The 20,994-nt window shown below is 34.6% G+C and overlaps 2 protein-coding genes across 2 annotated transcripts in view; one reads left to right on the top strand and one right to left on the bottom strand.

The window, feature by feature from the left end:
- DNAJC14 (DnaJ heat shock protein family (Hsp40) member C14) overlaps nucleotides 1-20,994 on the bottom strand; it is a 1,080,043-nt gene that overhangs the window by 566,834 nt on the left and 492,215 nt on the right. The window lies entirely within an intron of this gene.
- On the top strand, nucleotides 7,254-8,195 carry LOC126023046 (olfactory receptor 6C2-like). The gene has a single exon (XM_049784100.1). The coding sequence runs from the start codon at nucleotides 7,260-7,262 to the stop codon at nucleotides 8,193-8,195; it is 936 nt and encodes a 311-aa protein (XP_049640057.1). The 5' UTR covers nucleotides 7,254-7,259.

Raw genomic sequence — 20,994 nt, forward strand, 5'->3', positions numbered from 1 at the left:
AAAAATGTCTTTTATTTTTCTTAAAACCCATAGATGAGTGATATTATTTTGTGTCTATCTCTCTCCTTCTGACTTATTTCACTCAACATAATAGATTCCATGTATATCCATGTATAGAAAATTTCATGACTTTATCTCTCCTGACGACTGCATAATATTCCATTGTGCATATCTACGACAAATTCTTTAGCTATTCATCTGTTGGAGGGCATCTTGGTTGTTTCCAGAATCTGCTATTGTAAATAGTGCTGCAATCAATAAAGGTGTGAGGAAGGTATTTTTGAATTGTATTTTTGTGTTCCTAGGGTATATCCCTAGAAGTGGTATAGTTGGATCATATGGGAGCTCAATTTCCAGTTTTTTGAGGAATCTCCATGTTGTTTTCCATAAAGGCTAGACTAGACAGCATTCCCACCAGCAGTGAATAAGAGTTCATTTCTCTCCACATCCCCTCCAGCACCAATTGTTCTTGTTCTTTGTGATATGATATGTGCCAGTCTTTGTGGTATAAGATGGTACCTCATTGTGGCTTTGATTTGCGTCTCCCTGATGAATAGTGATGTGAAGCATTTTTTCACGTGCCTTTTGGCCATTTGTATTTCTTCCTTGAGAAATTGTTCATTTCTTCACCCCATTTTTTGATGGGGTTAGATGGTTTTTTCTTGTTAAGTTCTGTCAGTACCTTGTATATCTTTGATATTAATCCCTTATCTGATGGGCATTGGGTGAATAGATTCTCCCATTCTGTGGGTAAGTTTTGTATTCTAGGCACTATTTCTTTGTTGTTGTTGTTGTTGTTGTTGTTGTTGTCACACCTGGAGCACTCAGGGGTTACACATGGAGCACTCAGGGGTTACTCCTGGCTCCACACTCAGAAATCACTCCTGGCAGGCTTGGGGGACCATATGGGATGCCAGGATTCGAACCAATGACCTTCTGCATGAAATGCAAACACATTCTATCTCTCTGGCCCCATGTAGGCACTATATCAAAAGGGATTTTTTTAAATCTTTTTCTTTTCTTTCATTGTTTGTATATATAAAAGCCATGAATTTTTGCATATTAACTTTGTAGCCTTCCACTTTACTATAAAATTGTTATTTCTAGAATTTTTGGTAGAGTCTTTAGGATATTCTAAATATAGTATAATATCATCTGCAAAATGTGAGAGCTTGACTTCATCCTTTTTTAATCAGGATGCCCTTGTTATCTGTTTCTTGCCTTATTTCCATAGCAAGTACATCCACTACTACACAATATAGATGTAGAGACTTGTCTTGTACCATATCTTAGAAGAAAGGTTTTTAGTTTTTTTAATGTAATATAAGGTTTATTACAGGCTGTGGTAATAATAAATTAAATTTGACTAAATTGAGAGAAAAGTTCCCATCTTTGAGAGTTTTTATCACAAATGGGTGCTGGACCTTTTCAAATGCTTTATCTGCATCTATTGGTATGTTCATGTGATTTTTTTTCCTTACAATGTAGAGAAAATTACATCCTGACAATGACTGACAAAGTCACAAACACTAATATGAACATTGGCCTTGCATTTCCTCGGATAGTTTGAGTAAGTCAGGTTTGTATGTTGTTTTTAATTTTAGGCACGATTTCAGGTTCTCATTGATGGATGAGACGATTTACTCTTGATAAGATTCATGCTTGAAAATGATTGTTCGCATAAACGTAGACTCAAACAAGGAAGAAACAGCAAACGCTAGCTTTTTTAGTTGATAATATGAGTAGGGAATACTATTCCAGGTGTTAAAAATCAACATATCTTCCTTCTCCAGGTCTTTCAAAGCAGAACACTTGTGCTGTGAACTAAGTTCACATTTGTGTTTCTCCAATCTTTCTAAATTAGCACAGAGACGTTCAAATTTCGAACTCCACAGTTCTATGTTTTTAAATCCAGAAATTGCATTTCAAAGTTGCCAGTGTCGATATTAAAGGGATAAAATTTTAATTCCCTTACAATGGCATCCAGAGGTATTTAAACAAAAGCCAACGTCACTTTGCTGTTTCTGAAATCCTGAAACCTCTTGAGAAAAGCTTCCCTCATATTTAAAAGTGCTGTTTTAAAATAGGTAATGTCAATATCAGAATTATTTTCTTGGCGATGTTTCAACAGGTTTGGAAAGTGAATCAAAGTTTCTCTGTCAAAATCTTGAGCAAAACAGATAATTTGTTTTCAAACGAAATAACTTCTTCTAACATTGAAAAAATTGTGTTTCCTTTCCCCTGTAGTTTATGATTAAGCGAATTTAGATGTGAAGTAACATCCACCATGAAATACAGTTTTTGAATCCACTGATCGTTTGTTAATTCTGGATAGTGAACACCCTTCTCAAGGAAAAATGCTTTGATTTCTGATAATAAGGAAGCAAAACATTTCAAAATGTTTCCTCTTGATAACCAAAATATGCTGAAAATTTGAAACCCTACAATCTGTAGGTGAAACAGGTAAAAGAGAAAAACATTTTAACAATCTTTTAAAACAAGAACAGTGCTCCAGAGAAAAGTTGTGATTTCACTGAAAGGAAAAAAATCTATTGACACTTTAGAGTGTGCTGCAAGAAACCAATCTAAAATACACACAAAAACAAAAATAGCACTTTGTTAAAGGCATATGATATATCATAAAGGAATTATGATAGAGTGCCTGAAACATTTTAAAAATAATTTTTATTTAAGCATATTTATTAAAAAATTATTCATACTTGAGTTTCAATCATAGAATTGAATACACCACCCTTTACCAGTACACTTTTCCCACCACCAATGTCCCTTGTTTCCTTCCCCTTCACCCTCTTCTACCTATGTCAGGGGCAGGCATTTTGCTTTTTTCTCTCTATCTCTCTATTCCTTTATGACACTGAGGTGTGCAAAATTTTCTTTATGACACCATGGTTTGCAATATTGTGAATTAAAGGGTACCATACATGTCACTTATCCATTTTCAGCATCCAGTTCTTGTCCAGAGTGACAAGTTCCAACTATCAATGTCATAATATACCTTTCTCTATTCTCCACTACCAGGGAAGGGTCAGGGAAGTTTATGTTATTGAGAGATTATCTTGAAACCTTGTAAATTTTGGACTGGTCTGGCTAGGTAATCCATGAGTCCCTGGGAGTGACTTCTATCTGAGCTGCTGGGCAGAAGTTTTTTCTTTACTATAGATGGGCACACCACACTGTGCTCTGCCTGGTCTAGATCATGTACTTTAACAAAACATATTTCCTTTTCAAAAACTTGATTACTCCTTTCGCTCCCACCAACTTTGATAATTATGGCCATCATTGCCAGCACTGGTTCTTGTACATTGTAACATGAGCCAGTCTTTTTATGTGTGAGATATTATTTTATTGTTGTTTTGATTTGCATCTCCCTGATGATTTATGTTGTGGAACAGTTTTTTCACTTGCCTTTTAGCTATCTGTATTTCTTCTTTGAGAAACTTTGTGCATATTTCTTCTCCCAATGTTTAGATAGGATTACATGTTTTGTCTTGAACCAATTTCTATAACCTCTTATCCAAAATAAAACAACAACAAAAAAAAGAAAACTAGAGTCAGATAAAGCAACCAGTGTATTGGAGATCATTCTTAGAACAATCTGTTGGCAAAACATAATTCATTAATTATTGACTACAAAAATGTTAGCCTAGAAGTAATTGAAAGCTACTCATTCTATAAACAATTTATAATAAACAAACAATATTTTATATCATCTTATTGAACTATTAAGAAAAAGTTTAATGTATACTTCATACAAAATATAAGTAAAATATATATAACAATATTCTTAAATACATTATGAGCATGTAAATATGGCCACATTTTAAAGGATGAATATACAGAGTAATAGTGTTTGTTTATTTTTAATAGTGTTTGTTTATAAATGTTTCTTGAGTTTTTCAGTTGTCTTATGTTCTTATGAATCCATGTATTAGATATGCATTTAAAAATTTAATCATTTATACTACAGCTATTTTTTTTCATTTGACCCACTGCTTAAGCTATTAAATTAAGCTATTAAATTGTGAAGTATATTTCTGGTTTGTAATTAGAGTCTTAATTATTATCATTTCTTTTTTTCTCTCTCTGGGAAATTTGTCTCTCCACACTCCTCTTTGGCACATAGTCTGGGATTTCATTTATTTGCTTAATTACATTTCAAATTCACTAGAGATTTTTTCATATTTTCTTTTATATTTCTCTGTACTAGTGCATTGAAAAAAATGTGTCTTTCATGTAAATTCTTTCTTTTTTCATAAAAACAGAACACCAATTAGTTCTGAACTAGAGATTTCTGAACTATTTTGCGTCTTAACTTTGATGTTTCTTTTTTATTAATAAATATATTTTTAAATTTTAAGTGGATGGATGGTGTACTCACTGCTTAGGAGCCATGCACATATTTGCCATGTGCATAGATTTTAGATAGATTTATAGTGTGAATACATTTCTAAGGGCAATACTTAGAAATTTAATAAAATGTTCATTGTTATTTTTGGATCAACTGGAGAATAACTGAATTCATTTGAGATATACATTCCAAGTAAAAAAATTAAGGAATGTCAAATGTAAGTACTGGGTGTTTTATTAGAAAGATAACATATGTATATTTTTCTCTGTCTAATACTTATAATTTTTCATTCTAAAATCTTTACATGAATTACTAGCTTCCAAAATATTTTTCTAATTTATTAAGTACTTATATAGTACTTTTTGAGATTTTTAGATTAAACAAATCTTTATCTGAGAAAATGTAGGCAAGGCATTTATTTATGCATCATTATATTGGTGGAATGCCAAGCACATTGGTTTGTGTAAAAGACAAGCTACTCACAGAATTTTTCAAAACTCTCTCTTTTCATGTCTTTCTATGTCTTTTTCTTATCAATTATCTATTTAGCACTCCTTAATACTGACAGAATACTGAGATTGTGTCTTTTAGCAAATCAACTTACAATGAAAACAGATCTTCAAATAATCTTCCTTGTTTTGGTGTTGTCCAGCATTGTTTTTGAACATAATAAAATTATATTTATCAAAATTATATTAGTTTATGCATTGTTTTATAAGTATCAATTCTATATATCTAAATTATTAACTATATTGAAAAATAAGTAAGTTAACATATAATTTATTTAATATAATTAAATTAAATTCTTAATTTTACTAGATTAAATTAAGAACCACTCCTCTCTCACTAAAAGTATATTCTCTGTCATAGCTGTTTCATAATCACAATAGAATGCAACCTTGTATCCTCCTCACTCTATTATAATTATCTACTCATTAAGGGGTCCTTAATAAGAAATAAGCCTTCTCTTTTCTATTGCTGTATCCTCATTGTTCCTATGATCATTGGCACCAGAAAACACTAAACTCTATAAAATCAAAAAGTTTCTGGGACTTCTTTTGAATCTGTCACCTTTGTTCTGATACCTGGAAATATGGCAATGCATAATCCCTTTCCTTGTATGGCTTTGTTATTACATTAATGTCTATCTAGATTTCACTATATGATCCATGATAGTTGATCACATATTTGCTCTGGATCTGAAGGAGATTAAATAAAATTTATTTTCTCATGATGCCTTCTTTATTTAGAATATTAACAAAGCCTATGTTTTATTGTGCTTATTAGCAAATCACCTATTTTTCTTTCAAGGTACATTTTTATAACAGTTAGCTTCACATTCAACAGGCTGTTTCTAACAAACATTTTTCATCTTGTTTGTATCAGATTTTTCTTGTTATTAGATTCAAGTGATTTATTCTCAGCTGTAGTATAATGTAGCTTGTATGTTATTCCCAGAGTGACACATCTACTTATCAGCTAAAGTTTTCCTATTTCTCCATTGTAAAATCACTTTACTTGTTTTGCTTTAAATAAGCTATCTGAGATGCCTTAAAGTTATGCAACCTGCAACAAATTTATGTGTATTTATTTTTTATATATTTTATGTCTGATTCAATTCTTCCCCTGTTATTTTAAAATGTTTAATTTTAGCATCAAACTTTCTTGTCACCTACTGTCAGGTTCCTCATATTCTACTATAAATAAGTACCTTCATTTTCCAACTTAACTATTAGGCTACTTATGGACTTAAGATTTTCTAGTTACCATGGCTTATAATTAGTTGTTATACTTAATAATTGCTCAAACCTTCCACTTTGGCAAACCATACTTTCAACTTGGTTTATGTGGACTTTGTGACAATCAATTGTTTTTCTGAGCATTTCATAACTCTCTGTGCTAAGTTCCTACTCAGCATTAGTTTTGGAGCAGGCCATTTTTGAGCGTTATATATTTTATTTTAGTGGGAAACAGATCAAAGGATGAACTCTAAGCTAATTATTTTCCTTAACAATTTCAGTAGGTTTAGGAAATAGAAACATTAACATAAATAATACAACATATGTAAGTGCATGTAGATTTTTATATCCAAATTACTTTTGCTTACAAATTTAAGTAATGATGAATTCACATTGATAGCTTTAATGTTTGTTCTTCCACTCAGCTATCTGAACCTATGGAAAGGTACATAATAGAAATGTTAATGCCCAATGTAAATATTTATGTAATTCAGTAAGGAGCACCAGAGTGAAGCATACATAGGTTAATGATCCTAATTTCGTATAGTATAAGAATCAATGACACAAAAATATAGAAGGAGAAGTGTTATGCGATTAATGAAACCCTTCTTGAGATGACTTAAATTCCCTTCAGAAAATAAATAAAATACGTCAGAAAATTATGTTACATGATTTAATCATATGACTTGTATTAGTTTTATGATTTAGTATTTATCATTGGCCTAAATATAAGATTCAATTTGGGACATTGGTGATGGGAATGTTGTACTGGTGATGGGGGGTGTTCTTTATATGACAGATACCCAACCACAATCATGGTTGTAATTAAAGTGTTTAAATAAAATATATTTAAAAAAAGAAATTGGGAATATAGATAGTTAAAATGTCGTCCAAAATTGCTCATCTAGCACATAAGATATATGGGAACTGAATGCAAACAAATTGGCTCCTATTTGTTATACATTAATTTAATGCAAATGCAGTGGAGTTGATGGAGTAATTTTATTTACTGATTTTAGAAAGATCATCAGGTAAGAGGGTAGAATTTTTTACTGATGATCAGTATTTGATCATGCCATATTTTCATATGACTCTTCAGATTCAATTTTTGTGAATTTTATATGAAGATTGGCTGTACAGTGAAGTCAGTAATGAGGAACCACTCTTCTATCACTACGTTCATCTTACTGGGATTGACAAATGACCCCAAACTAGAGACTTTGCTCTGTATATATATGTTTCTGGCATATTTATTAAGTACAACTGGGAATTTGGCTATAATATTTCTCATCTTGGTGGATTCTCATTTAAAAACAGCCATGTATTTTTTTCTTCAAAATTTTTCTTTCTTAGAAATATCATTCACCACAGCCTGTGTTCCCAAATACCTGCATATTATTTTAAGTGGGGACAAGACCATCTCTGTCAAGGCCTGTTTTAGTCAAATCTTTTTTGCTGTCCTCTTTGGAGCTACAGATTTTTTCCTCTTGGCTGTGATGTCTTATGATCGCTATGTGGCTATCTGCAAACCCCTGCATTATGTCACCATTATGAACAGAAGAGTCTGCATGATTCTCATCATCTGTTGCTGGGCATCTGGTTTAGTAATTATTCTCCCACCCCTTGTTCTGACTCTTCATCTGGAATTTTGTGGCTCTGGTATTGATCATTATTTCTGTGATGCTTCTCCAGTTCTAAAGAATTCGTGTTCAGATACTTGGTTCATAGAGCAGATGGTCATAGTTTTTGCTGCTCTGACATTCATAGTGACTCTTGTGTGTGTGGTTATATCCTACATATGCATCATTAGGATGATTCTACGATTGCCCTCTGCTCAGCAAAGGAAGAAAGCTTTCTCCACCTGTTCTTCTCACTTGATTGTGGTTAGCCTCAGTTATAGCAGTGTAATGTTTATATATGTCAAGCCTTCAGCTAAGGATGAAGTGGCCATAAATAAGACAGTTTCTCTGCTTGCCACATCTGTTGCCCCTTTGTTGAACCCCTTCATTTACACTCTGAGAAATAAACAAGTTAAACAATCTTTTCACAATACTCTGAAAAGATTTTCATTTTATTTTAAAAAATAGTATGCAGAATACCATGAATTTATTAAAATATATGTTTACACTGGAATATAAGTAAGATTTGAAGGCTCACAATAACCAATATAGTTTCTCAATCTACATTTTATCTTGTGATTTTTTTTATCAGTGATTTACTGTGGTCTTAATGATAGTTTTGTACATACTTTTTTCTAACAGAAAACTCATATTTTTATATTTAGGAATGCACATCTTAAAATTTATTGTTATACAGGTATTGAGCTTCCATAAGCAATATAAGACTCCCAATTAAGTCTTTTGATATATTCTTGTGGGAAGTAAAAGCCAAGGTACTTTTCGATTCACAGGCCTTGGAATTGAGCTTGAGAGATGCTTTGATGCTTTACGAGACCATATAGTGTCTTTGAGCTGGGAGTTTTGCTGAGGCCGATTCTTGTATCGTGCAACAGTCCACAATTTGGTGGGGGTGAGAGGGGCCATCAAGCTTGAGTCAGCAGCCTTGCTGGTTGTAGTTCTTTGCCGATGCACGAGAACAGGGACCCAGAGGGTGTCTTTCACTGAGAAACTGGAAGGTGGTCTGTTGGGGCAGGAGGTCAATCTCGGTGCCTACTGAGTTAGGAACTGAGGGTAAAGAGGGTTAAATTGGGGGAAGATAACGGATCAGGATACCTTTTCTTTATAACTCAGTTTTATTTATTTGTTCTATTTTAATATATACATTTTTTCTCTATCCTTACCATTTTTGGTGCTGCTTGGTACAAAAAGCCTTGACTGAGATAAAAGCTCAGAACAAAACCAGAGGACAGAGACTATGTGCAGCCTGTCATCCTTACCCAGAATAGCACCAGCAACACAGTATTACACCATACGTTTTTGTATGGGCACAGTAAAAAAAAGGGGGAAACCATAGACACAGAAACAAGATCTTATCTTCTAGGGATAAGAACTCACTTTTTATAGCAGAAGGGTGCCTCCCATCCTGAACATGTGTCATGTGGATACAATCAGTCCCCAGGAGATTGGACAGTGTTAGTCCAATCCGAAACCCCAGATCCCCAACGTAGAAATGATACAGTTCCGGGCAACACCACCAGGAACTAAGCTCCATTGGGAGATTTATAACACTACTCTGCCACCAACTTGTGCCAGTTTTGATATGACAACGAGGAAAGGAAAACTTGACCTAAGACCAGACTGTCTTATCACATCACCTAACACTAAATGGAAATCAGAAGAGATATCGTCCTTTGAACTGTGAAAAATAAGAGCACCAACAACAGAAAACTGACTTTGACAACCATGATTCAACAGAGCCTACCTTGAGACTAATAAGGAAAACCCTACCCTAGGCTGTAGTCCAGGACACATAAAAAACAACAACAACAAGATGTCTTATTGCAGAGGTCCAACTTGAACAACAGAGACTGAGCAGAACCTTTGGATCCATAATATCCTAGGCTTCGGCTTAGGAGCTGAACGAAAACAGGGAGCAAGTGTTACAGAAGACTGAACACAACAACAACGATGGATAGGAACCTCTAGAGACTCTATCCTAGACCCTGACCTATAACCTGTGCAAATACCAAGATCGCTAGCTACAGTGGCTTGATTTTCTCACACACAACCGAGAGGACACTTTCCTGGCATCACAAAAAAGCCTTTGGGATGAGGTAATGAGTATATATGAAGCCAGGGGTTGATCCCATGATGGTATGCTTCAAGGATGGAGAAACCCTGAATCTCTTAGGCCACGGGAATTCCCTTTCTTCCCCAATGCTTACTGTGCCTATGCAAAAAAAAAAAAAAAAAAAAAAGTGGGGGAAACGCCAAACCCTACCACTCCAGCACCCATACTTTTTCTTGTTTTATTTTGATTTGTTAGTTTTTGACTTTATTTTTCTTCTCTTTTTTCTTCCACTTTTCTCATTCTTTTTCACTCTTGTGGTTATTATTTAGAGATTTATTTTTATTTTTATTTGCCAGGTTCATTTTTTTCTTTTTTTCTTCCATTTTTCTTTTCTTTTTTTTCTCTCTCCTTTCTTTCTTTGGTAGTTGTCACCAAATTTTTTTCTCTGTTTTTTCTTATCCTTTTTATCGCCAATGACGGTGGAATAGATGCTCAATATACAGCAAGCTGTAAAGTGGAGACCACTTGCACTAGCATACTGGGGGGTAAAGGAGGGAGATATGGGATGCATACTGGGAACAGGGGTGTAGGGAGGACAGCACTGGTGGTGGGAATGCCCCTCATTCATTGTCACTATGTACCATAAATGATGCAGTGAAAGATTTGTAATGCACTTTGGTCACACTAAAAATAAAAAAAAAAGAAAAAGAAAAAGAAAACTCATATTTTGAGTGTCTGTTTTTTCTCTGGTTCAATCGAGTTAATACATTGTGGAAATATATAAAGAATGAATTTTAGGAAACAGTGGAGAAGAGAGACCACATTTACTTATTTTATTAATGTTTCATTTTAATTGTTCTACTTAAATGAGTTATTGCTTTCACTCCTTTTCTTTCTTACCTTCTTCCATTTTTCTTATTTTTTGATTTTGCCCAAGCTTAATGGTGCTCATATTATATTATTTACTTATTTATTTTTATATTTAATTTTTATTTTGACCATATTGGCTTACATATATTTCACAGTAATAATTTAGGTACATATTAACATTGAATCAGGGGAATTCCCATCACCAAATTTGTCCTCCCTCCACCCCCATTCCCATCTTGCATCCCATATCCCCATCGCTTACCTCCTGGGCTGCTAGAGTAAGTGGTCCCCCTGTGTCTAGCTTACTACATAGTGATCGTACATCTGTTTGGTCCTGGTACCCTCCCTTGTTTCCCCCTCTATTTTAGAGGCAGAACTAGATAGTTTAAGTTATGTGGTTTTGTTTAAAGAAAAGAAAAGCAATAAAATAATAAAATGGGGTAAAAATCAAATAAGCCGAAAATGGGTGGAGTCCTTCTAGAGGCTCTCAACCTCAGTTTGAGAGAGGAAAGGAAAAAAGGAATTGAAACACCACAATACAAAAGAAATATCAAATAAAATATCCAGTGAGCACTACAGCAATAGATATAAGCACCACATAATAGTCTCACTCCTGAAATAACAACATGCTAGAGTGCATAAAGAAAGAAAAATATAAAATAAAATAAAATAATATTGGAGACATCAACTTCCATATCTACATCAAAACAAAGAAGTCAAGAGATTATTTTGTGTTTTTTTCTCCCTGCATAGGCACAGTAAATATTGGGGGCATTAGAGAGGGAATTCCCTTGGCCTAAGAGATATAGGGTTTCTCCATCCTTGAAGTATACTGTAATGGGATTAACTATATACTTCTTGCATGTTCATTTATTCTCCTTTCAGTGCTTTTGTGGTGTATGGAAGACTTCTGCTTCGAAATGGGTGATAAAATCAAACCTCTGTATCTAGAGATCTTAGTGTCTGCACAGGTCAAGGAGTGGAGCTTATGATGAAGTCATTCTTTGTGGTTCTAGAAGTTCTGTTCCTTCAGTGTCGTTTTAAATCGTCTTCTGTAGTTGGTGGTCTTGGTCTTTGCGCTGATACTAGGATAGAGCCTGGGATAGAGTCTTTCATTATGTTTCCAGTTCCCAAGACCCCTCCCAGAAATGGGTGGGTCTCAGATAGGTACCCTACACTGTTCAGTTGTGATTGTCTCAGTCAGACCTCTGGAAATAGAGATCTTGGTTGTTTTACAGATTTTTGGTCGAACCCTAGACTAGGGCTTTTTTATTGGACCGAGGATATATACTGTCCAGTCATGATTGTAACAGTGCTCATGTCATACTCTTTTTTTTTTTAAGTTTTTTGTTTGTTTTTTTGGGGGGCCACACCCGTTTGATGCTCAGGGGTTACTTCTGGCTAAGGGCTCAGAAATTGCCCCAGCTTGGGGGAACCATATGGGATGCCGGGGGATCGAACCACAGTCCTTCCTTGGCTAGCACTTGCAAGGCAGGCACCTTACCTCTAGTGCCACCTCACCAGTCCCCGGTCATACTCTTAAATTTATTTCTTTTGATGGTCATAATTATATCTAATATTTGTAACATATAAAGAAATCCTTTAACGTCTGTATTATCTCTTGCTTTGATTTTTGCAAGATACCTTGTGTCAAAGTCTCTTCTTTTGAGGATAAGTACATTTATTTTTAGGAAAAAAAATAGTTTAACTTTATATCATGCTTGACATTTCTACCTCTCAATAAAAGTATGTACCTATCTATAATCTAATAATATTCTTGCCTTTTCTTATTTTAATGTATTATAAACAATGGCAAACCAATTGGTATGTGTAGCTTCATAATGTGTTAACAGTGACATGACTACTTGTATTTATGTTGGTCCACATTCTCATGTTCTTCAATATTTTTAAGAATAAAAATATTTATATTATTGCACTCACCACTCTTTGTAGTGAGCTTCATGAAGTGAGCTGGAAGTTCCAGCCCTCCTCTCATTGTCTCTGAGGATTGTTGCAAAAATTACTTTTATTTTTCTTAAAACCCATAGATGAGTGAGACTATTCTGCGTCTCTCTCTCCCCCTGACTTATTTCACTCAGCATGATAGATTCCATGTACATAATGTATAGGAAAATTTCATGACTTTATCTCTCCTGACAGCTGCATAATATTCCATTTTGTATATGTATCACAGTTTCTTTAGCCATTCGACTGTTGAAGGGCATCTTGATTGTTTCCAGAGCCTGGCTATTGTGACTAATGCTGCAATAAATATAGGTGTGAGGAAGGGTTTTTTGTATTGTATTCTTGTGTTCTTAGGGTATATCCCTAGGAGTGGAATAGCTGGGTCGAATGGGAGCTCAATTTCCAGATTTTGGAGGAATCTCCATATCGCTTTCCATAGAGGTTGGACTAGATGGCATTCCCACCAGCAGTGGATAAGAGTTCCTTATAGAACTCTTATATAACTATGTAGTTATAGAAATAACTACACAGAGAGCTACCATAATCATGTGAATGAATGAGGGAACTGGAAAGCCTGTCTGGAGTACAGGTGGAGGTGGGATGGGATGGAGGGAGATTTGGGACATTGGTGATGGGAATGTTGCACTGGTGAAGGGAGTGTTCTTTACATGACTGAAACCTAATCACAATCATATATGTAATCAAGATGTTTAAATAAATGGAAAAAAAGAAAAGAAAATAGTCAAGGGAAGGTAAGTTGTAAAATAAATAATAAAAAATTACATCAATAAAAAAAGAATAAAAATATTAAGTAATATAAGCATTCAGGAGCAGAGTTAGAAAAGTTCTTATTTTTCTGGCTTTAGAAAGTCAGAAACATTTATTGATTTAAAAAGTTGCTCATTACAGTAGTTTCAGGCATGCAATGTTCTAATACCAGTATGACAACTCCTCCGTCAATATTTCTATTTTCCCACCCACTCTCTCTCCAAGCCTACTCCCCTAATAGGCACAAATTAACTTATTTTTACTGCTTATTACAACAAAATAGCCAGTGGGATTATCAAAAATGTATTCACTTAAAAAAGTTGTGAAAATTATTATATCACACAATGGTATTATTAAAGTCATTGTTTGAGATAATGCTGAGTTTTTTATTGCTAGGTGTGCCTTCTTGTTATTTTAATACCACTGATACTAGTGTACTTCTATGCCACTTTTTATCTAATTTGCTGTGCTCCACTGAGCTGTCAATGTTACAGAACTGGGAGGTGGTTTGCGGTGACATATATGGTGGTGTGCTCCAGGAGTTTTAGAACTGGAATTATTTATAAACTTGAAATATCTTGATATTGGTCATAAAATTATGAAGCTAGGTGGTTATATGCCAGAGACTTAGATGTATGGTATGTCTGCTTGAGTTTCGTGGGGAGGGGCAGGGTTTTTGGCCCAAAGATGAGTGTATTTGTGATTTTCATTGGCTTGATTTCTTTTCTGAGATTAGTCACTGAAAAATCTGGGGCATCCTTGGAAGTAAGTCAGACTAAATGCCACCTTACTGAAGTCCCTATAACTGCACCCCGGTGACATCCTACAATGTAAGTGGCCCAGCTTCACTGTTTCACGTCCAATTTTAGAAGCGATGCCAAGCTGACATAACTCCACGTCCAACAGTCTTTAAACTAAGCCTCTGGGCTCTTTTCAGACTGGGGTAGGCAGGTTCACCTCAACCCCTCTTACTGCCATAAGTTTTTCTTACTGCCACCAGTGTTGTCCTCCCTCCATTCCTGTTTCCAGCATGCACCCCACATCTCCCTCTTTAAACCCCCAAAATGCTAGTGGAACTGTTTTCCACTTGTTGTAGTTTGGGTATCAGTTCTGTTGTCATTGACTTTGGATTTGGTAGTCAAGTCCGATCATTTTTTATTTCCACCAAATGAACATATGACTGTCTAGTCTTGGTACCATTGGGGGGGGGGCGGCAAACAAAAAAAAAGAAAAATTAGGTGGAGTCAGTTTAGGTGTCATAAATATTCATTTAGAAGGAAGGGAAAGATGAAGAAAAAGGTAACGAAACAAAACAAAACAAAACAAAAAAACAATAAGAGAGTAACAACAAAAGTACAAAAAGAATAAAAAAAGAATAAACCAAAAACCAAAACCATCAGCTACGGGGAAAAAAAACAGACCAGCAATTTCTTTTAAAAAGGGGAGTTGTGGGGCCTGGAGAGAGAGCACAGCGGCGTTTGCCTTGCAAGCAGCCGATCCAGGACCAAAGGTGGTTGGTTCGAATCCCGGTGTCCCATATGGTCCCCCGTGCCAGCCGGGAGCTATTTCTGAGCAGACAGCCAGGAGTAACCCCTGAGCACCATCGGGTGTGGCCCAAAAAAAAAAAGGGGGGGGGGGGAGTTGTGTTTCTTCTTCCTCTTATTCTTCTTTCTTATTCCTTTCTTTTTTTTTTTTTTTTTTGCATAGGTACTGTAAATATTGGGGAAATTAGAACAGGAATTCCCTTGGCCTAAAAGACATAGGATTGATAGATAGATGATAGATGATAGGTAGATAGATAGATAGATAGATAGATAGATAGATAGATAGATAGATAGATAGATAGATAGATGATAGAAGAAATAAAAATACATTTAAAAGATACATTAAAGAAAAAATGCTATTAATAAGGCTAACTTACTTTTGGGGAAAACAGACTAGGAAGTATTATTGTAGAGGTATTAAACACATAAGGGAAATATAGGCTTTCTCATTGACTCTTTTGAGATATTCTTATGGGAGGTGGAGTCCAGGGCATTTTTTCATCACACATCATGTTTTGTTGAGTTTGTGAAATTATTTGTAGCCATAAGGGAAGTGTCCTTGGGCTGAGGTCCTTCTGGGGCTGAATCAGTAGTATGCAACAGTCCACGATTAGGTGTGTAAGAAGAAGGACCATAAAACATAAATCGGCAGCGTGTTGGTTTAATTTCTTGCTCAGGCATGTGATGTGGGGCTGGGAGGGTGTCCTTTCGGTTGGGAGCTTGGTGATGATTTATTGGAGCAGGAGGTTGGTCTTGGTACCTAATGAGTTAATAATTGAGGATAAAGAGGGTTAAAGAAAGATAATGGATCAGGATTGGCGGATGAGAGAATAGAAGGATTTCTGAATGGGGGAGGAGGAATAATATATAAGAGTGGCTATATACATTTTAGGCATGGCCTGTTTACATTTTGGGTTTGGCAATCAGTGAGGAGTCCAGTGTCTACAAACTCATGCCAACATAAAGACAGATATTAGTGTTTCATTCTTAGGTTGCTGTTGGAGGCCTGACCATCATAGGCATGCAAGGCAAATGCCCTACTACTACTGTGCTATTGCTCCGGCCTCTCTCTGGCTAATTTTATTCAGCATAAAAATCTCCATATCCTGGAATCTATTAGGCTGAGTGAAATAAGCCAGAGGGGGTGGAGAGAGAGAGAGAGAGAGAGAGATGCAGAATAGTCTCCTTCGTCTATGGGTTTTAAGAAAAATAAAAGCTATTTTTGCAATAATCCTCAGAGACTAAGAGAGGAGGGCTGAAAGGTCCAGCTCATGACATGAAGCTCACCACAAAAAGTGGTGAATAAAGTTAGAGAATTATCATATCAATGATATCACTGAGAACTATCATAACAATGTGAATGAATGAGGGAAGTGAAAAGCCTGTCTAAAGTACAGGTGGGGGTGAGGTGGGGAGGAGAGAGATTTGGGACTTGGTGATAGGAATGTTGCACTGGTGATGGGGATATTCTTTACATGACTGAAACCCAACTATAATCATACTTGTAATTGAGGTGTTTAAATAAAGATTTAAAAAATTATAAATATAAAAAACTCCATGTCCATCCATGTATAAGCAAATTTCATGACCTCATTTTTCCTAACTACTGCATAATATTTCATTGTGTATATGTACTGCAGTACTGTACTTGAATTTACATTTTTTCTCAAAAATCTGGAATATTAATTTTTTTATCAAGGTAGAACTTACCATCATTGAGATTCATAATTTACAGCAGCAGCTCTCATGCATCCATCCTATAAAAATGGATCTTGTCAATATATTTTTACTTTGTATTGGGCTATATTTTTATGAGGAAAAATTAATATTAAAACAATTAAAAGGCTTGTAGGGAAAATTTACATACTTCAACATGGAGGAAAACTAACTTCTTATGAACTAATTCTTAGTATGTTTATTCTGAATAGTGAATCAATAATAATTCAGTATCTCTTCTTTTTTATTTTTCAAGTAAATAATTTATATTTATTCAAATACATATTTAATCAAAATTGTTTACAGAGTATAATATTAAAGATGAGATAAAATAATGAACAAGACTGCTTAAAGGAGTTTTCAGGGTATATCAGTAGAATGCTGAAATAAAGTACTTTCATTTCAGTGCAGTGTGAAAAAAAACAACTTTAGATTTAGTGTGATAAATTTAGTTCTTATTCTCCTCTATGAATTTCTAGGGTCTAAAATAATATTCTGCTTATTTTATCTAAGTTTTATTTTTTATTGTTTGATAAAGACTTGTGCATTCTCGATAAAATCTAGCAACTTAGCCATATTAGCGTTTTTAAAAGATCTCTAGATGGCTTTATTAAATTATTTGTGAATTGGTAAGCATTCTTCATAGCAAAAATAAATGCTCTGGCACATTAGTATTTAAGTGATAATTTATTTTCATGGCTTCAGGAATAATAACTATGTCACATCCCCACTCCTGGCCCCTTTGAAAATTCACTAATTTAAATATTTTATATTCCTAATAAATGTGTTTGTTTTCAGTAATGTTTTGTTTTATAAAACTCGTTAAATACTATTTCTGATAATGTAGTTAAACTGGTAGTTCTAGGTTATATATGTATATGTACATATAACAACTTAATTTTAGCTTTTATTGACAATCATACCAATATAGTGTAATCAAATTACCCTGGAAAAATATCCATGACTTAGTTTAAAAATTATTTAGTTTAATTTAAAGTTTGAAACAATTTAATTAAATAGATGTTACACTTTATCATCATATTCTCATAAAGAGTATCTTCTACTATCATTATCATTTAGGCCCTGATGACAATCTGTGCAGAACTTCCTCATTTAACAGTTACTTTTTAGGAGTTAGATGAAGTGATATCTTATTCTTTTTCCTTTGCAAAATTCTTATTTAGTGAATTAAAAAAATGTAAAATTAGGCACACTGGCTTATATTTTGAATTGAAATTATTCAGTATTTATTTAGATCAGAAAAAAGTACATAGATGAATAGTTGATATTCAAGAAAATTGAATGCTTTTCCTCCTTTTTCCTTCCACTTTCATCATTAAAAGTCAGCAAAAAATAAAAAAAGAGCTTACATAACAGATAAAAAATAAGTTGTGGTCCTTGTTAGGTTGTTTATAATACTGATGCTATTTTACTTCTTTGTCTCAGTACATATAGGGCAATAGTGTTTTATCACTGACCTTTATTTTTTTAAGAGAAAATAGATATCCTAACAGAGTTATGACTGATTCTTTTCAGAGATTAAGAATCCATGGCCAGAGAATTAGAACTTCAGGTTCTTTTAGAATATTTTAGAATCACAGTAAGAAATGATTATTGATTTTCTTTTCTAAAATATCAACTATAATAAATTAAAATCCATATTTTAGAACCAACTACACATTCTACTGAAATAGAAATATGGAAATTATATCATGGCAATTAGATAATTACTTTACTGAGGGTACTTTACCAGAGGTCCTTGAGGGAATCACAATTAAGTGTAAGTGGTTGAAAAGGTTTATCTGTACTCTATCTCTCTACTATCATAACCCACCTAACTAAATATATAACACACAAACACACACATATTCATGGGTAATGTGAGAATTGACAGAATTTTCATAAAATTTTCATTACTTCTAATATGATCTTAGATTTTCTGACCCCATATAATATGCTTACTCTTTCTTCAATGAGTCTAAAATGACTTCTGATACTGATTTTCCAAATAACTCTTGAAGTTCTAGGAACACAAAGGTAGTTTAGAGATCAGGTAGATTTTATATAACTTTGCTAGAAGAATATCCTTCTGATAAGAAGAGAAATAATAATAAGAGAAATTTAATCTAATCTAATGGTAAAAGAAATCTGATTTCCCTCTAAAGAAAGGCAAGTTTCCCTACAAATTATTTAATGACATTTCTTTTATATGTTTATTTTGTTAGCAGTGCACAGGGAAAATGCATGTGAACAAAAAATAGTCTTCGATTAACAAATTTCAAGTTACCAATGAATTGGCAGCGATCCAAACAACAATGCAAAACACTAGTAGCAATGGGAATAATATCCTCAGAGACACGAAATGGTTTGATGTCATCACAATTCTTTCATTATTTCTTTAAGGAATCTTCCTACTCTTTGACTTAGATTTTAATAAAATTGAAAAAAATAGAGGTCCTTCACAAATGAAGAAACTGGAAAGCAGAGATGTGACCAGTCAGAATGCCTGAAAGTGTACTTTTTAAAAACAGTTCCTGCTTTCCCTTCTTCTCTTGCAGCCTTTGTTACAATATTTGACTTACCATTACATTTCAAATTAATTTAAAAAGTTTGAATTAAAAATTCAAATTTAATTTATCTAATTATTCAGTGTTTCACTACACCATATAAAATTTATTGTTTTTAACTAAAAAATTTTTAGTCATTGTGGAATTATGAGGTTATTCATGACTTGGTTTCAAGAAGATGAAGTTCAACACCAATCAGTTTATCAGTGTCATCTTTCCTCCACTCTGAGGATTGCTCCCACCTGCACTCCCTGTTTGCCTCCCATACACCAGGTAGCTTCTATGAGAGGCAGATTCTTTTAAAGTGAATTTTTGCACTATGATTTGTGATATTGTTGCTGATAGGATTTATACATACAGTTTATCACCATTCAGTACCACTTCTTCACCTCAGCTGAACACTTTCATACAGCATAGGGTTCTGTATTCTATCAACCAGCTCCTCAAGTGGCATATTTTCAACTATCAGTTGAACCCAAGAGGGACCTGGGTTCGATCCGCAGCATCCCATATGGTTCCCAAAATCAGGAGTGATTTCTGAAAGCATAGCCAGGAGTAACCCCTGAGCGTCACCAGGTGTGGCCCCAAAAGCCAAAAAGCCTAAAAAGGGGGGGGAGGTGCGGAGAGATAGCATGAAGGTAAGGCGTTTGCCTTCCATGCAGAAGGTCATTGGTTCAAATCCCGGCATCTCATATGGTCCCCCGTGCCTGCCTGGATCGATTTCTGAGCATGGAGACAGGAGGAACCCCTGAGCACTGCCGGGTGTGACCCAACCCCCCCAAATGTACTTTGCTTACATTATCTTTGGGTACTTGTTATTCCATCATTATATTCTTTTTATATCCTGCATAAGAAAGATCTCTATGTCAGTCTTTCTCTGAATAATTTCACTCAGTGTAATACTCTCCAGATCCCTCCATATAACAGAAAATTGTATGACTTTATAATTTCTTATGGTTGAGTAGTATTTCATTGTATATATGTATCATGGTTACTGTATTAAATTCTGGACACTTGGTTGTTTCCAGATTTTTGCTTTTGTGACTAAGGCAGCAAGAACATAAGGTTACAAATGCCTTTTATCCATTTTGTTTTTGGACCTATGGGGGATATTCTAAGAAGTGGAGTTTCTGGGTCAAATGGAAGATGTATGCCTAGATTGTTAACAGATACCCATATTTCTAGAAGGGTCTGACTGGCTCAAATTCCTAACAGCTGTAGTGAGAGTCCATTTTCCCCTGCATTAAAAGTAGGCACTGGTTGTTATTGTTCCTTTTGTGTATGCCAGTTTCTGTGGTGTGAGATGATACTGTGTTTTCGATTTGCTTTTCCCTGAAGATTAGTGATGCAAAGCATTTTTTCAGGTGACTTTTGGCCATCTGTATTATTTCTTTGAGAAAACTCTTACCTTCATTTTTACTGGAATGGGATGTTTTGGTAAAGTTCTACCAATGCCTTATACAACTTTGATATTAACCCCTATCTGATTAGTGTTGGGTAAATAATTTCTCCTTTTCATTATTTTTCTTTGTACTCTGGTCATCATTTCTTTTGAGATGTGGAAGTTTCTTAAATTTATGTAGAGCCATTAACTTATATTTACTTCCACTTTCTTGGTCAGTGGTGTTTCATCTTTAAAGATGCCTTTAGCTTCATGGGGCCTGCATGATAGCACAGCGGCAGGGCTTTTGCCTTCCAAGTGGCTGCCCAAGAGGAACCTGGGTTCGATCCCCGGCGTCCCATATGGTTCCCAAAATCAGGAGTGA

Source organism: Suncus etruscus, chromosome 11 (assembly GCF_024139225.1).
Source record: "Suncus etruscus isolate mSunEtr1 chromosome 11, mSunEtr1.pri.cur, whole genome shotgun sequence".
Classification (NCBI taxonomy): Eukaryota; Metazoa; Chordata; class Mammalia; order Eulipotyphla; family Soricidae; genus Suncus; species Suncus etruscus.